The sequence below is a fragment of the Cervus elaphus genome, chromosome 24 (genome assembly GCF_910594005.1).
Source record: "Cervus elaphus chromosome 24, mCerEla1.1, whole genome shotgun sequence".
NCBI classification, from domain to species: domain Eukaryota; kingdom Metazoa; phylum Chordata; class Mammalia; order Artiodactyla; family Cervidae; genus Cervus; species Cervus elaphus.
In genome coordinates, this window is record NC_057838.1 from 59028557 (window position 1) to 59043906 (window position 15350).

General features: G+C 40.6%; 2 protein-coding genes across 6 annotated transcripts in view; both read left to right on the plus strand.

Annotated features, from left to right (window-relative positions):
• SFMBT1 (Scm like with four mbt domains 1) overlaps positions 1 to 6125 on the plus strand; it is a 116131-nt gene extending 110006 nt beyond the window's left edge. For all 5 annotated transcript variants that reach the window (XM_043885897.1, XM_043885895.1, XM_043885892.1 and 2 more), the window contains 4 exons: positions 2164 to 2342; positions 2526 to 2771; positions 3658 to 3786; positions 4656 to 6125. In XM_043885897.1, coding sequence (XP_043741832.1) covers positions 2164 to 2342; positions 2526 to 2771; positions 3658 to 3786; positions 4656 to 4796 — 695 coding nt within the window. In that variant the 3' untranslated portion in view covers positions 4797 to 6125. The remainder of the gene's footprint in view (positions 1 to 2163; positions 2343 to 2525; positions 2772 to 3657; positions 3787 to 4655) is intronic.
• Positions 6126 to 12690: 6565 nt separating this feature from the next.
• The window catches only part of LOC122682863 (store-operated calcium entry regulator STIMATE), a 56189-nt gene continuing 53529 nt past the window's right edge, over positions 12691 to 15350 (plus strand). Inside the window, exon 1 of the mRNA XM_043886153.1 lies at positions 12691 to 12999. Within this exon, the coding sequence (XP_043742088.1) occupies positions 12840 to 12999 (160 nt within the window). The 5' untranslated portion in view covers positions 12691 to 12839. The remainder of the gene's footprint in view (positions 13000 to 15350) is intronic.

Sequence of the window (15350 nt, forward strand, 5' to 3'; positions counted from 1 at the left end):
ACTGTTCATATAAGCACATGTTTTAAGCACACCAATTTGAGCCTTTGGTATTATTTGGATTATGTTACATTTCTTGTCTGAATTTATTTTTCACAATGAGATAATTGAAATTAGCCTAGATTTTAGGAGTCTTTATAATTTTTCCCAGTTAGTAATTTAATATCAAATGGATTTATATTCTTTAGCACTCATTTTAACAAAAAAATTACATTATATTTTCATATTACTTTAATGTATAGCTCAGAGTTAAACTATATATGTGTTATTTTTTGAAGCATTTCTACATTCTATAATTTATATGAAAATACAGAGGACCTAAAAATAGTCATAACAATTCTGAAAAAGCAGAATAAAGTTGGAGGACTTACTCTACCTGACTTCAAGTTTTACCATAAACTACAGAAATCAAGAGTGTAGTATTGATGAAAGAATAGTCAAATCGAGTGATAGGACAGAATAGAGGGTCCAGAAAGAGACACAAACATGTAGCTACAAGATTTTCAACAAAAATGACTAATGGGAAAGGAATTTCTTTCAACAAATGGCACGGGTACAATTGGACATCCAAATTGAAAAGGCAAAAACAAAATTCCTTGGCTCCATCTCACTATAGACAAAAATTAATTCAAGGTGTGTCATAGACCTCTTGTAAAACTAAAACTATAAAGCTTCTAGAAGAAAACAAGAAAAGTATCTCAAGATTTTGAGCTAGGTAAAAGTTGCTTAGAGAGTACACAGAATTCACTAACTAACTGAAGGAAAAACTAATACATTAAACACTATGAAGTTAAAACTTTTGCTCTTTTAATGATAGTATTTATAAAAATGAAAAGACAATGCACAGTCTTGGAGAGAATATCTCATTTATTTGTTTTGGCATCTCTGAATGGCACAGAGGAGAAAATGTTCTTAATATGTATATCCAACAAAGAACTTGTCTCCAGAATATATTAAAAACTCACAACTCACTAAAAAGAGGTTTTGAAACTAAAGAAAACTGGTAGTTGTACAACATTGTGACTATATTAATAGCACTCATTTGTACATATTTATGTTTAGTTGTCATTAGATTTTATCTCAATTTAAAAATAAATAAAAAGAGAAGTTAATCTGAAATTAGATAGTGGTGGTGGATTCATCTGTGTCGAAAAACCACTGAATATGTACACTTACAAATGATGGATTTTATGTTATGTGAATTACATCTCAATTTTAAAAAATGAAATAAGCAGAGAAAACTGTTTTAAAAAGTGAATAAAAGACTTGAATAGGCACTTCACCAAAAAAGTGGCCAAAAGCACATGAAAATGTGCCTAGGTTAGTTGTCAGGGAAATGCAGGTTTAAACTATGATGAGAAAGTACTATGTATCCATTAGATTGGCTGAAATGAAAAAAGACTGACAGTCCCACACATGGGCAGCGTGAACCAAGCTGCAGCGGTGAGCCGAGCAGCCTGACCTCTCGTACATTGCTGGTAGGAGAGTAAAATTATATAACCCTCTTGGAAAACTTGGCAGTTTCCTTGAAGGTAATCCTGTGTCTACCATGTGATCCAGCAATTCAATTCCTAGGTATTGACTCAAGGAAAATGAAAACATGCCCACTAAAAGCCTTGTACAAGAATGTTCACTGGACTTAATAATTGCCAAAACTTGGAAACAGCCAGGTGCCCGTCGGCAGGAGAGTAGATAAGCCAGTACATTCATACGATAGCATGCTTTTCATCAATATGAAGAAATGAGCGTCTCACACATACAACATAAATGAAACTCAAAAACATTCTGCTGAGTGAAAAGGAGCCTTGTTGGAAAAAGTACTTACTGAATGATTCCTTAGATGAGGCAAAACTAACCTATAGTGAGGAAAATTAGAATAATGGTTACTTCTGGTGAGGGGGACTGATGAGGGAGTGACACTGAGAACTTTCTACATTGATGGGGATATTTTATATCTTGATAGGGAGGATTATCTAGGTTTATGCATTTGACAGTTACTAATCGAACTATACATTCAGAATCTACACAGTTAAGATTATTCCATTATATGGAATTTAACCTCAAATACACTGTATCCATTTTGTGCTATGATAGTGGAATCTCTTGTGGTTTGAGGTACACAAAAATAATGAAACTACTTCATTTTTCTTTGTCATACACATTTAGCACACTACTACGGAAAGAAGAAAAATAAAAGAATTGGGAGGCCACCTGGTGGGCATAGTAACTTAGCATGTGCCCTGAAAAAAGCAAGTAAGAGGAGAAAGAGGCGAAAAAATGTTTTTGTTCATAAGAAGAAACGCTCCTCTGCGTCTGTTGATAATACACCAGCAGGCTCTCCCCAGGTATGAGATCTGTGATGTCCCAGTAATGTCTTTACACCAAGAGATCCCTGCTTTACAATTCAAACAGAAAGATATCTGCAGGTCTTTTTTTAATTCGAATCTCTAGCCAATGGAAGATGGTTTTGTGGTCCAGGAACTAAATCAGTCTGGAATTTCAGTGACACATCTCCCCTTGTCCTCTAGGGAAGTGGTGGTGAAGATGAGGAGGACCCGGATGAAGGGGATGATGATTCCCTAAGTGAAGGCAGTACATCTGAGCAGCAGGATGAGCTCCAGGAAGAGTCAGAAATGTCAGAAAAAAAGTCATGCTCCTCCTCCCCCACCCAAAGTGAGATATCCACATCACTGCCTCCAGACAGACAGAGAAGAAAAAGAGAACTTCGCACTTTTTCATTTTCTGATGATGAGAATAAACCTCCTTCACCAAAGGTACCCATTTTAAAACTACAGTGTTTTTTTTTTTTTCTTTCTTGACAATTTCCCTCAACAGTCTAATGGTGAATGATATTGGCATTACACTTATTTCAATATGGCATCAGTTGAATTTCCTGAGTCTCTTTTTAAAAGATCCCAAATTCAGATTTACTTGTATGTCAAGGATTATTTAGAGATCAAATAATAATAATCCTTATCAGGGGGAAAGTCTCTCAGAATGGCAGCTTATTTTAAGTTACAAAAGTTTCATTGGTAGTTTATTAGTAGTCTATTAGTCTTTTAGGGAAAACTGTCTTTTTGATATTTTTCATGATATATGTGGTTTTTTTAGAAATAGACTATTTATATCTTTTTGGCTCTTGTTAAACCATTTTGTTTGTAGATTCATATGTGCATATTATATAACACATACACACATTATGAGAATGGAAGAGTAAGTTAGTATTTTAAACTTGGATTGCTTTTTAAATATAGTCTGTGAATAGAAGTGGTTAAAAATGATTTCTCCTGGTAATTTAGTTAAGCCTTCTCTTATTGGAAATACCAGCCTGTTCACTTCTGCACCCTGACAGAGCGTGCGCTAAAATAAACCAAGGAACAAATGGGAGATTTTAAAACTATTTTCTGCTGTTAAATTATCTACATTATTTGTATTGAGACTTTGAGATACATTCTTGTCCACTGGTATTTCTTATTATAAAAGACAAACAGTTTCTCAGTACCTAATGTGTGTGGACCTTTGCATATTTTCTGGGAGAAATCATGTCCTTAAAAGCACTTTGAATTCTGCCTTTTAAAGGGTTATGACTTTCTGTAGAGACTTTCTTAGAATGAAGTAGCTTTAACACCATTTGTTTTGCTTTTGTTGTGGGGAATGAAGGAAATAAGGATTGAAGTTGCTGAAAGGCTTCACCTGGACAGTAACCCCCTGAAGTGGAGTGTGGCGGACGTTGTGCGGTTCATCCGATCCACAGACTGTGCTCCGTTGGCAAGAATATTCCTAGACCAGGTATCACAGCGACCTTTAGTTTTTAGTAATGCGTCTCTTTAGCAAAGGACTATGGATATAATAGCAATAGCAATTTATTTACAAGTCTTAGGAAAAATACTTCTATCCAAAAATAAAAAATGATTTCCCTGTTTAGGAGTAGAAACGTGATAAAAAGTTATTTATCTGACTTCCTTCACAGTTGAAGCAGATTGTTACTGCAATCTTATTTTTCCTAAGAGTTTGTTTGCATCCCCCATTAAATAACTTAAAATCAAGCATGCTATACTTAATGCTTATACTTATGCCAAATATATACTTATATATATACACAAATATATACTTATGCATGTACTTATGCCAAAATAGCGATTTGCTTGTTATTAAAAAATAATTAACATCTATAATATGTTAGGATCTAACAGAAATAGTCTGTGACCTTAAACAGTGAAATAAATTTTGTTTTGATAATTGAGATTCACAACTGAACATCTTTGAAAAGCTTCTCAGGCTTTTGTGAATTACAGAGCAGGAAAACATTGTAGTTTATAGGTAATATTTTCTTTCGGATTTAGGAAAGTTCCTCTAAAAAGATGATTCTTTTGACACATTTAGTTGTCAATTACAAGGCTAGTTAGTTTACTGGATTTCTGCAGAACAGAATAGATTCTTACTTGTGGTAAAACTTTCATTATTCATTCTGAAGATTCATTAGTATAGAGGACCATGAGAGGTATTTAAAAGGAAATGTGTGATACTTACTTAAGGAGAAAAAGTAATGAAAAGCACAGGGACCCTGATTTTGACAAAACGAAGTGAACCAGGGCTGTCATGGTTGAGCTGCCATTCATGTGCACATCACAGATAATTTGTATTTTATGCTTTAACAGGAAATTGATGGGCAGGCCCTATTGCTCCTTACTCTTCCCACTGTTCAAGAGTGCATGGACTTAAAACTGGGCCCTGCTATCAAACTTTGCCATCACATAGAGAGGATCAAGTTTGCTTTTTATGAACAGTTTGCCAACTGAGAAGGACAACCAAAGTAGGCTGTATCTTTGAAGCACAAATGCAGCAAATCCTTCGCCCTGCTCTACAAGTGGAGCTGAAGTAGTCCCAGGGCTCTGGGCCCTGCAGGTGTCGGCTTGCTCTCTTTGCACTTTCAGGGAAGGAGGACCCACACCGAGGAAGCAAAAACTGCACAAAAGTGGCTCTCCCGCCAGTGAAAATGTGGGCATCTCTTGTTCATCAGATTGCAGTTTTAAAAAAAATAAAGATTGTGAAGAAAAGACTCATATAAAAAGAATAAGCATTTCCACTGGTGTGGCCTGGAAACAAGGATAATCGAGGCTGCTGGCACGCACCCTTTTGATTTTCTTTTTATTCTCTCTGTTCCTTCCCATTGTAGATGGAACTTTGTTCTCTGCTTTCTCTTTCTTGGGAAGAGAGGACACAGCTTTAAGTCAGCACTGATTTGGGACTGTGCCTCAGGCACGTCAGTGCTTCATTGTCATGTGTTTTAAAGCTTTTTTAAATTAAAACGGTTCATTTTGGGGATGATTATGTGGCTCTAGGTTTTTGAATGTACAGTCACACTTTGATCCATTTTAAAATCTATTCTTAGGAGTTCCTTTGTTTACTACCTCTGTTGATAATTGAGCTTGTAGCCATGTCTGAGGTTTTTTTAATGATGCCATTTTTAAGCTACATGAACACTAAAACTATGACAGAAGTTGGAGGAAAAGACACTGTTTTCTTTCTTAAGAATAATGTGTGGCACTTACACCAGTTCCTTAACTGACTGATCTAAGAACTCTGCTGTCGTCGTTTTCCATCCTCACCTCGGTTGGGCTGCCTGTTTCAAGTAATATCGCAGACTGTTGCTGTTTTAAGTTGAATTGCTCTCTCCCCACTAGTTCTCAGAAGGATGTCCATAGCTTTTATTTTGTATTTACTTTTCTCTACAGTTGTTTGTCCAACTTTCATTTTGAGAGTCCTTACTTTGGGTAAAAATCAGTAGGGGTTTCCTGGACCCACAGTAAAGCCCATTTCCCCATTTTTCTCAGTGTCTCTAGACAGATAGTATAGAAGCACAAAAGAGAAAATATGTTTTGGGGGAGGGGGAAAGTGATGCAGAGTATCAAGTTTCTGTCACAGTATGTCCTTAGTGACCAGATAAAGATTGAGAGATGGTTAAGGATTCTAGAAACATCTTTGACTAGTCACATTTACACTTTCTTTGATTGAACCTTTAAATTGAATGTATTCTACAGTCAGTTTCCACTCAAAAACTCAGTTTCCTTTTAACTGTTTCTTTTGACCCATCTCAACTTGACATTAAACAGAAAAATTTTCACTTATGATTGCACTGGCTGTTGGCTGTTATAGAAGAATAGCATTTACTGTACTGTTTCTTCCATGAGGAATGAGGAAAGATACATAGGTTGCTTCTTTTAAATGGTTTGCTTTGCTGAATGGTTTTTTTTTTTTTAATTATCCTAGTTACTTACAACTTTATAACCTAATCATTCCTCTTCAAGATTTGAAAATGTTTTAAAACTACAAACTGGGTAAATTCTAAATAGCTATACAAATATAAGGTAATTTTATTACAAATTTAAACTGATTGTGATTTTTTTCCTTTTCTTCTCCGCTGTTCCACCTTTTTTTTTTTGGACCTTGGCAAACATTTTGTAGTCTGACTCTTCTCTTTATTGGATAATTTATGAACCACTTTAGTTCAAGCCCTCCAACCAGACCCTATATTAAAGCATCAACTCTTTGCTTAGGTTACTACCAGATATACCTGGAAAGAAGATTTAAGTAAAATTAATCTGTTTAAATGTATTGGGAGATCCAGTTTTTAAAGTTTTGATTGATTCTGTGCCACTGCAAGAGAAGCATATATAGGATGCTTGGGAACAATTAGTCTTAAGTAGATCAAGTTTGGGGAGCAAGTATCTTGCATAATAATGTTTTGTGAGAGCTCAGCAGTCAACACACTATGGCAAGGAGTTCCTTGAAGTAGATCAGTGGAACAGAAAAGTCTGGAATTGATTAACATTGTTGTCATATTTAGGAAAGTGGTATTTATTTTCTAAGAGAGAATTTACCAAATGTAACAATGAATATATTATCTCTCTTTTGACCTCTTTACAAACCATAGAATTTAAAACACCTCCCATCACAAATGAGAGGGCAGAGCCCCTGAAAGATGAAATGCATGGACCTATGTAGAGTCTCTGATCAGAGTCAAACCCTAGCCAGCTTGTCTATTTACACCGTGTTTAATCAAGCTCAGCTTTCTCCTAGAGAGAAGCTGACTCTAAACTGGACAAGTCAGTAGGGTTTCCCTTAATATTGTTTTGCATTCTCATACCAAGATAATAGTTTTATCAGGCAACTACAGTGAAGAAGCATGATATACCCCCAGCCCCTCCTCCCAGATATCACATAAGAGAGGATAATTATTTGGGAATTTTAAAGTAGGAAAAGCTTCCCTGATAGCTCAGTTGGTAAAGAATCTGCCTGCAATGCAGGAGACCCCGGTTCAATTCCTGGGTCGGGAAGATCCGCTGGAGAAGGGATAGGCTACCCATTCCAGTATTCTTGGGCTTCCCTTGTGGCTCAGCTGGTAGAGAATCCGTCCACAATGTGGGAGACCTGGGTTTGATCCCTGGGTTGGGAAGATCCCCTGGAGAAGGAAAAGGCAACCCACTCCAGTGTTCTGGCCGGGAGAATTCCATGAACTGTATAGTCCATGGGGTGGCAAAGAGTCAGGCATGACTGAGTGACTTTCACTTTCACTTCAAAGTATAGAAGGGCTTTTAAAGTATAAAATTAAACTCCATTTGCCTCAGTGTTGTTGGGGCTGGACTGTACAGCAGTGATGGTCTAATTCTTTTGCTTCTAAAACAGATGTTAAACCTGATAATACCTCACCATGTTGGGTAAAATGTTTGTATATTGCCCATAGGTATGTGAACTTTGTTTTTTAAAGATACCAACCTCTTAAATTTGTGAGAGGTACATTATGAGGGACTGCATTTGTCTAAATTTGACCTTCAGCTGGCTCTGTAGCCTCCTTAAAGTCAGAAAGTTTTCCAGCATCAATTTTTGATCCTGAGTTGACAAGCTTGGACACAGGTGAATGGATTATATCATACTTCTGGACTTTGAAGTTGATTAACCAACATAGACCTCTTATTGTAGTGTTGGTGTGTTAGGGAAATCTTTTACCACCCGTGAAGATTTGCTATGACATTTTGAGTTTATTTTGTGGGCTTCTGGGAACTCATGCTATTTTTTATTTGTAAACTACCTACCTCCATCTCTCTCAGTTGAAGCAGAATTGAGGTGGCTAATGCAGGAAATGCACTAACGGGGTGGGGGGCACTTTTGTCCTGTCTGCCTTTCTTTAGTGATGTAGGTGGCACCCAGCATATATGAGGTCAGAAAAGGGTAGTTACTAACCTCTGGAAGAGTTGGGCTTCTTGGGTAAATATTTATTGAATTATGATAGAGGCAGACATGGAATACCAGTTCAGAACTTGACATTTATATATTTCTTCTCCTGAAAGCAAAATTATTCTCACTGTGAGAGAGAGAGGGCATTGGACCAAAGCTTCCTGAGGACTTGAATACATTTTACTTGTTCTCTTATCCCAATTGTCGCTAATACAGCACCTGAATACAGAGTGAAAGCTTTAGGAGGGCTCAGGTTAGATAGTATTCAGAACTGCAAGCCAAAAAGTATCTCTGGAGCACACATAGAACATCAGGGAACTGTAGGTGAGATTTAACTAAATGGGGACATTGGGAAAACTATCATAGGCACTTATATTTACTTGGCACCTATCACCAAAGACTTTGCCATAAGACACCGTGTGTTGGTTTGATTGATGCCCACAGATGCTCTGAGAGAGTTGTTAGGAGCATAGCCTCGACAGTGGAATCACACGCCAGGTTTGAACTTTAGTGGTGTATATTGGGGATTTTGTGTGGTTGTGTATATATGTGGAAGTTCAAAAGTGTTCAATGTTATCAGTTGGCCTTTTGAAGATGGAGAAGGCAGTACTAACAAATGAAGTATAAATCTCAATGGGGACTGTGTACCCTCTTTAAAAATTTGAATGTCTTTGGGTCCAGTGTAAGTAACCATGTGTCATAGTCATGATGCTGGCTCAGAAACCCTGTAGGACAGACGCTCCTGCAAAACAGAAAAGAAATCAGTCACTTTCATGCAAGTGTAATTCTTGATTTTATTCACAATGGGAGAGAATTGATGATTCTCTCCCATTGTGTGAGGATGTGCATACTTTAGAAATTTGAATTTATCTAAATGAGCCACCTATGGACTTGGAGTTTTGGAAGAAGAGTTCTAAAGTCCAGCCCAGTCCAAGTGGATCTGGTTCCAAGCCTGCTTGCCTGGGATTTCCTCTGTACCTGTTTCAGGTTTCACAGGTAGTTCTGTTTCTAAGGGGAGCCTTAGGGGTGAAGGTATAGAAGCTGATGGGCCCCAAGTGCACTGGAGATCAATTTTCTTCATTCTCATGTTTCAGAAGTCTTAAGATTTTTGCAAGAACCAGCAAAACCAGGAGTAGGGGTTGCAGAAATGGAGAAGTAGGGCTTAAAACTCCATTCCATTATGTTTCTTCTGACTTGACATACCATTTGGGTCTGTCCTGGTGCCAGGACCTATCACAAAAGACTGTCTTCAGAGGGAAACAAGCCACGGCCTTGTTGGACATGTCTTTAACTCCAGCAGCAAAACTGGGACCCAGAGCTCTCGGGAGGCAAAGGATGACACTGGCTAGGGCAATGAAGCTATAATACCATTGCTAATAGGTGTGCCTGTTCACAAGATGTGTGGGAACTCATTCCTAAGGGTTTCTATATGTTTTATTTAATCTAACTATGCCTAGCTAGGCAGAATGGATGTGGGCAAATAGTGTTGAAAGAATGAGGTTAGGCTCTTGGGGCAAATCCAGTCACAAAGCAGATGACTGAAGAAGATAACAGAGTTAAGACAGTTAAAACTGGGCAGTTCCTTAGCTACTTTTGCAAGAAATCTCTGGGGAAGTGGACTTTGAATGTTTCTCTTGAGATTTTAAAGTGCTTGTTTCTTTTCCTCTTCTTATTCTTCTGTTTTTTTGTTTTTTGTTTTGGTTGAATATTCTCTGAAGACAATCAGAGGCCTGCCAGGGTGGGACTTCTGGCTGGTTCCAGCACTGTCCTTAGGCCTCTTTCTAACACTAACTCATTGGAATTGATGCACTTTGTTTAATGGATATTGTCCTTTTTTTTTTTTCTTTTTTTTTTTAAGCTGCTTGTTTGGAACAAAATGAAATGCATATTGCATTGTATCCCTCCTGCTTGCTGTTTTTATCTCAAATTTAAAAGTTATGCATTGAGGATTAAGTACACTTAAGAAGAAATATGTGGAAGAATACCTATTAAAATAACTCCCATCAAATTTGATGGTATAATTTCAAGGGATTAAGAAGTAACTATTTTGGATGAATATTTTGCGCAGTGGTGGTTTTTTTGTTTTTTGTTTTTTTTGGTTTGTGAATAAGAGTGTATATAAATGTGTGGTATATTACAAGTTTTAAGTGGTCGTCAGAAAATTAAAACTGGTCTTAAGGTATATATTTAACGTCCTTTGACAGCAAGGAAGGCATCTTGACCAGAGTAAATCCTTCAGAACTTTCCAGTGGGACCTCAGAGAATCATCTCTGAATGGAGGAGAACGTTCGTGCTTCAATAAAATTAACCTTTCCAGAATTCTCCCCCTCTCTCCTGCCATCTGATGCTTTCCCCTCTGGATTCGGGTGCTTTTTAATTGCAGTTCAGAAAAGGTAGGGAGAGCAGAATTTCCCAGAGTGAGCTTGCAGCTATCACTGGGGACTCTGCTCCTGATCTCTGAAGACTGTTTCTTGTTCTTTACTTTTGCCTTGGTACAGCAGCAACTGGCCTTAGGACTCCTCCACATCTGGATGTGCAGAGCACTGCTTTGTCAAAAAATGCATTTTTCAGCTCTATGTGAAATTTTCCTTGAGCTGTGTCTTCAAGCAATCAGTAATCTCCTTATGCCCAACTACAGTCTCTTCTGCTTTACACATCCTACTGTTTGGTTCTCTCTAAACATGAACTGTAACTGTTGAGCATACCCATAAGGGACCTTCTTAGACTTAAGACAACGGTAATGCAATTTTTCCTTACCTGTTTATTTTCTTAATCTGATTTTCTGTATTTTCCCATGGTCAATACTTGTGGAGAGTTTTAAATTTTATAAATTAAAAATCAGTTTAATTTAAAAAGCATTTTGTTGCATGCTCTCTGTGCCAGGCACTATGTTGGATTCAAAAGTGTGAATAAAAATCAGTTCCTGCTCTCAGGAGGCTCACACTTAGCTGGAAGAGAGAGGTGTGTACAGCCGTCTAGAAGTCTAGACTGCTAAAAATTTAGCAGTCTGAAAAGTTCCAGTGGAGCAGCCAGCACACACAAAGTAATCTGGATGCATGAAGCATGGTTAGCAGTTCATGACGCAGGGAAAAGGAAACTGTATTCCATGCAGCTAGAATGCTATGTATAGGCACAGAGGTGTGGAAGTACATTTTTTAAGAAAAGGGCTGGAGAATTGCCTCTAAGGAGCCAATTAGCATTTGTGTTCCTCAGATAATCAAGTTAGTATTCCTATTAACCAAGAAAGCTTTTGGATAGCATTTACCGTTTTATGTAATTGGATTTTTTTAAATTGAAATTTCTTGATGGCTATCTTAAGGGAAAATTTCCCTAGATTTGATTTTTATTGTTCAACAAATGTACCCCAATGTCTACTGGAATAATACTGTGTACATTGGCATTAAGTGGATGCAATCCTGGTCAGGGACCCGAGAGCACCAAGAGATGTTTGGAGAAAAGCGAGAGGCAACTGAGAGGGTAGATGACAGAATGGGGATTAGAGGTCCTAGTTGAGGAAGAGAGCAAGTTCCAAGGAGTCAGAGTTGAAGGGGAATAAATGTGTTTATTTGGAGGGAGGCTCTGGAGACTGAAAATACCAGCAACCTGGTTTTCTTTTATGAATCACGTTCAAAATTAACAAGATGGGGATATATTCACATGTTTACAGTATATACCCCATATATTTCTAAATGAAGGCAGTTGGATTGAAAGTGACGATGTAAATTACGTTTATGGGGGGAAAAGTGGATTGGGGCCTGACTGATGAATTTAAGCTATGCCTCTTGGGGACTTCCCTGGCTCTGCAGTGGTTAACACTTCACCTTCCGATGTGTAGGGGGTGCAGGTTCCATCCTTGGTCTGGGAGCTAAGATACCACATGCCTCCTGGCCAAAAACCCAAAACATAAAACAGAAGCAATATTGTAAAACATGAAACAAAGACTTTAAAAACAGTCCACCCCCCTTCCCCAAATCTTAAAAGATTAACTTTTGGCCAGTATATTGGTACTAACAAGGAAGGTAGGACGCCGAACGTCTGGGTTGAAAGGAATATGATCAATTTTCCTCAACGACCTGCCTCAGAATAATCCAGGCTGCTTGCCGAAATACAGATTATTGGCTACCTCTCAGAACAACTGAATCGGAATCTGAGGGAGGAATTCAGAACTATTTTTTCACAAATTCTTCAGGGGTGAGGGGTTTATCTTGGAGGGAAAAAGATTTTAGACAGATCTTCCCTGCTCTTCCCCTCAGGACCAGGAGCTCGGGGTCCAGGGCGGGACTCTCAATCCGGTTTGAGCAGCCCGCCTCACCTGGTCTGTCCTACCTGTGGTGGGGACCCAGGACACCGCCCCCTTGCCGACCGGAGCCCCGCCCTTCGAGAGGGAGAGCGGGAGCGGCCAAGGCCCGCCTCCACGCCGGGTCTGGCCAATCAGGAGCTGCGGTCTCAGACGTCGCGTTACGCGCGGCGCTGAGTCGGCCGCGGGGCTGAGGTACCGGCTCCCGGCTCGGACTTCGGGCTCTGGGCTCGGTGGCGCGGCCCCAGCAGGTTGGGAGGCCCGGCGGGCGGGCGGGCGGCGGCGCCCAGCGCCCCTCGCCAGGCCCGCTATGCAGGGCCCTGTCGGGAACTCGAGCCACTCACTGCCGGGAGGGCCGCCCTCCACAGTCGCGTCCGGAGCGGGCCGCTGCGAGAGCGGCGCGCTCATGCACAGTTTCGGCATCTTCCTGCAGGGGCTGCTCGGCGTCGTGGCCTTCAGCACGTTGATGCGTGAGTCTGGGACCCCCGCCCCTCCTGAGGCCTTGCGCCTCAAGCTTCTGGCCCACCGGCCTCAGGGAACCTCCTGTCTGAGGAGTTCAGGCCTTGGGCCCTTTGACGGAGGTTCCTGACTCGCGCGAGCCCAGGCTGGGCATTCCCAGACAACGGGGAGCTCTGACCCCAGACCCAGGGTCCTGAGTTCCTCACCTTATCGCGTCAGCCTCTAGTCAGGGGTCACTCCTGCTCCTCTCTTCACACCACGCACGCTTCTCTTCTGAGATGTCCCCCTGCAACCGTATCATCGCGAATTAAAGCTACCTCACTTGACAGCCTACGCCAGGACCCGCAGGTGGCATATTCCTTTCAGCCCCCTCTTCTCTTCTTAGCCTCCTCTTCACACTTTGAATCCGCATTCCCCAGTCTGATCCTGAGTTTTTTGTTTTTTCTTCACCTTTACGTCAGGATTTACTATCTCCCGTTTGCATGTAAATCCTATCCTGTCACCTTGCAATACCGGACTTGTTAGGTCTTGCGTTCCGTTCCCGGTACTGCCTACCCCCTCTCCCCTTCTCCCCGAGCCTAATTTTCCGTTTCGGTTGGAGCAGGACCCACCCAGACTGCCTTCTTCCCCGCATCTCATTTTTTCTCTCCTTTGCCTGAACGGGCTCACCTCTCTGTCCCAAGCTTTCCTAATCAAGTTGCATCTCAAGTCTCCCCTCCTCAAGTCTGTTCCCTTTCCCAGCCCACTTTTGTTTATGTTTCAAGTATTCTTCCTTTCTGTGAGACTTGGGCAACTTTAGAAACTTAATAGAGAAGCAGATTCAGAGGGTCTGAGGAGGTCTTAGAATTTCTGCGCTAAATCATCAGGGGCCCTTCCTGGAGCATTTCATGATGAGGAAGAAAGCCCCAAATAGGCCCTCTGGAAAACCAGAAGTTCCAGCTTGTTGTCCTGTGTACCACTGGTGACGGCTTATGTTTCCTTAGTGCACGTCCTTCCTTTTATTAAAGTGATAGGAGGCCTGGTTCCCCTGTGATTGCATTTCAGGGAAGGGAAGAGTTATAACTATTTTTTACAGAGGTGTTAATTCCAAAATGACTTCTCAAAACTTCCCCACTGTACTCACGTGGGCAGAATGGGAAGTTCCTGCAAAAACTATGCTCCTTGGCATCTGGGAAGGAGCCTGCAGCCGTGTGTGTCTTGTAGAGTCAAGTTGCTGGAGTTGCAGCTTTGCTTGTTTATGATGCAGGCCTTCCTTATTTGGGTGAATTCTTCCAGGCGTTAAGTAACCCTGAAGAGGCTGTTCTTGGACACTACTTTTTTCTGGTTGCCTGACCTTCATAAGTCTAGCAGCAAGTCCTGGACTGTATATGTTTGCTACATTTTCTCTCCTTTTCAATCTCTAGTTGCCTTGCTATATTTTCCCTGCTGAACAAATACCCACTTGTTCCCACAGTAATAATATGTGACGACTTAGCCAAAATCAGCTGCTGACTTGAGTGCATGAACTGTATGTGTGTGTGTTCGAGACTGTGTGTGGGTCTGCGCTCCTCTCCCCACGTCTCTCCTCCAGCTGGACTTCTTTTCTGTCTAAAGGAACTCCAGGCTTAGGTTTGGTCCCTAACCTAAGATTTCTTAGCATGGCCTTGGCTGTTTTCATGGGTTTGATTGATACTAATGGCCCGACTTATTCCCTGGGGTTTGATACTTGGGATTCAGAGAGGGAAATGTGATTATGACAGGGCACAGTTGCTCACAGCTGAGAAGTGTGCCAGGTTGAAAGTTCAGAGTGACAGTGCTGGCCCTTTGAGTCTTCAGGGACACAAACACTTCTGTACTTAATATTCGGTGTGAGCACAAGTGCAAATCTCACTGTGGTTGGTATATTCCGAATGCAAAGGCAGGACTAGAAGTAGGGTTTTTTTTGCTCAGTGTAAGCTAGACATGGAGGAACTTTGTGGCAATGGGTAGTAGGTCTTGGGACAATGATGAGTAGGGGTGATGGGGAGAAGAGTTGAAAAGGCTCGAGCTATGACTGCCCAGGACACAGGCATGGTCATGAATCGAGAGCCTTTTTCCCCCCACCGAGAAACAGACAGCAGGCCAAGGAGAGTCCCACTGGCCAGGACCAGTCCAGAGAAGTACTTTTCTTCTCTTTTAAACTTGTTGGTTCTAATGAAGTAGAACTGTAGGGCTTTTCCATTTTGCAGAGCTGGTAAGAGGAGACGTCATTTAGAAGCTGCTTTACATTTTGAAATGAACTTTGCTGGGGAAAAGGAAGGGGAAAGAGTTGGTCTCAAGGAAGTTTTCCTGCTTGGGTTTGGCTGTCTTCCTGGTCACAGGACCTGTTCCTCAATCTGGCACA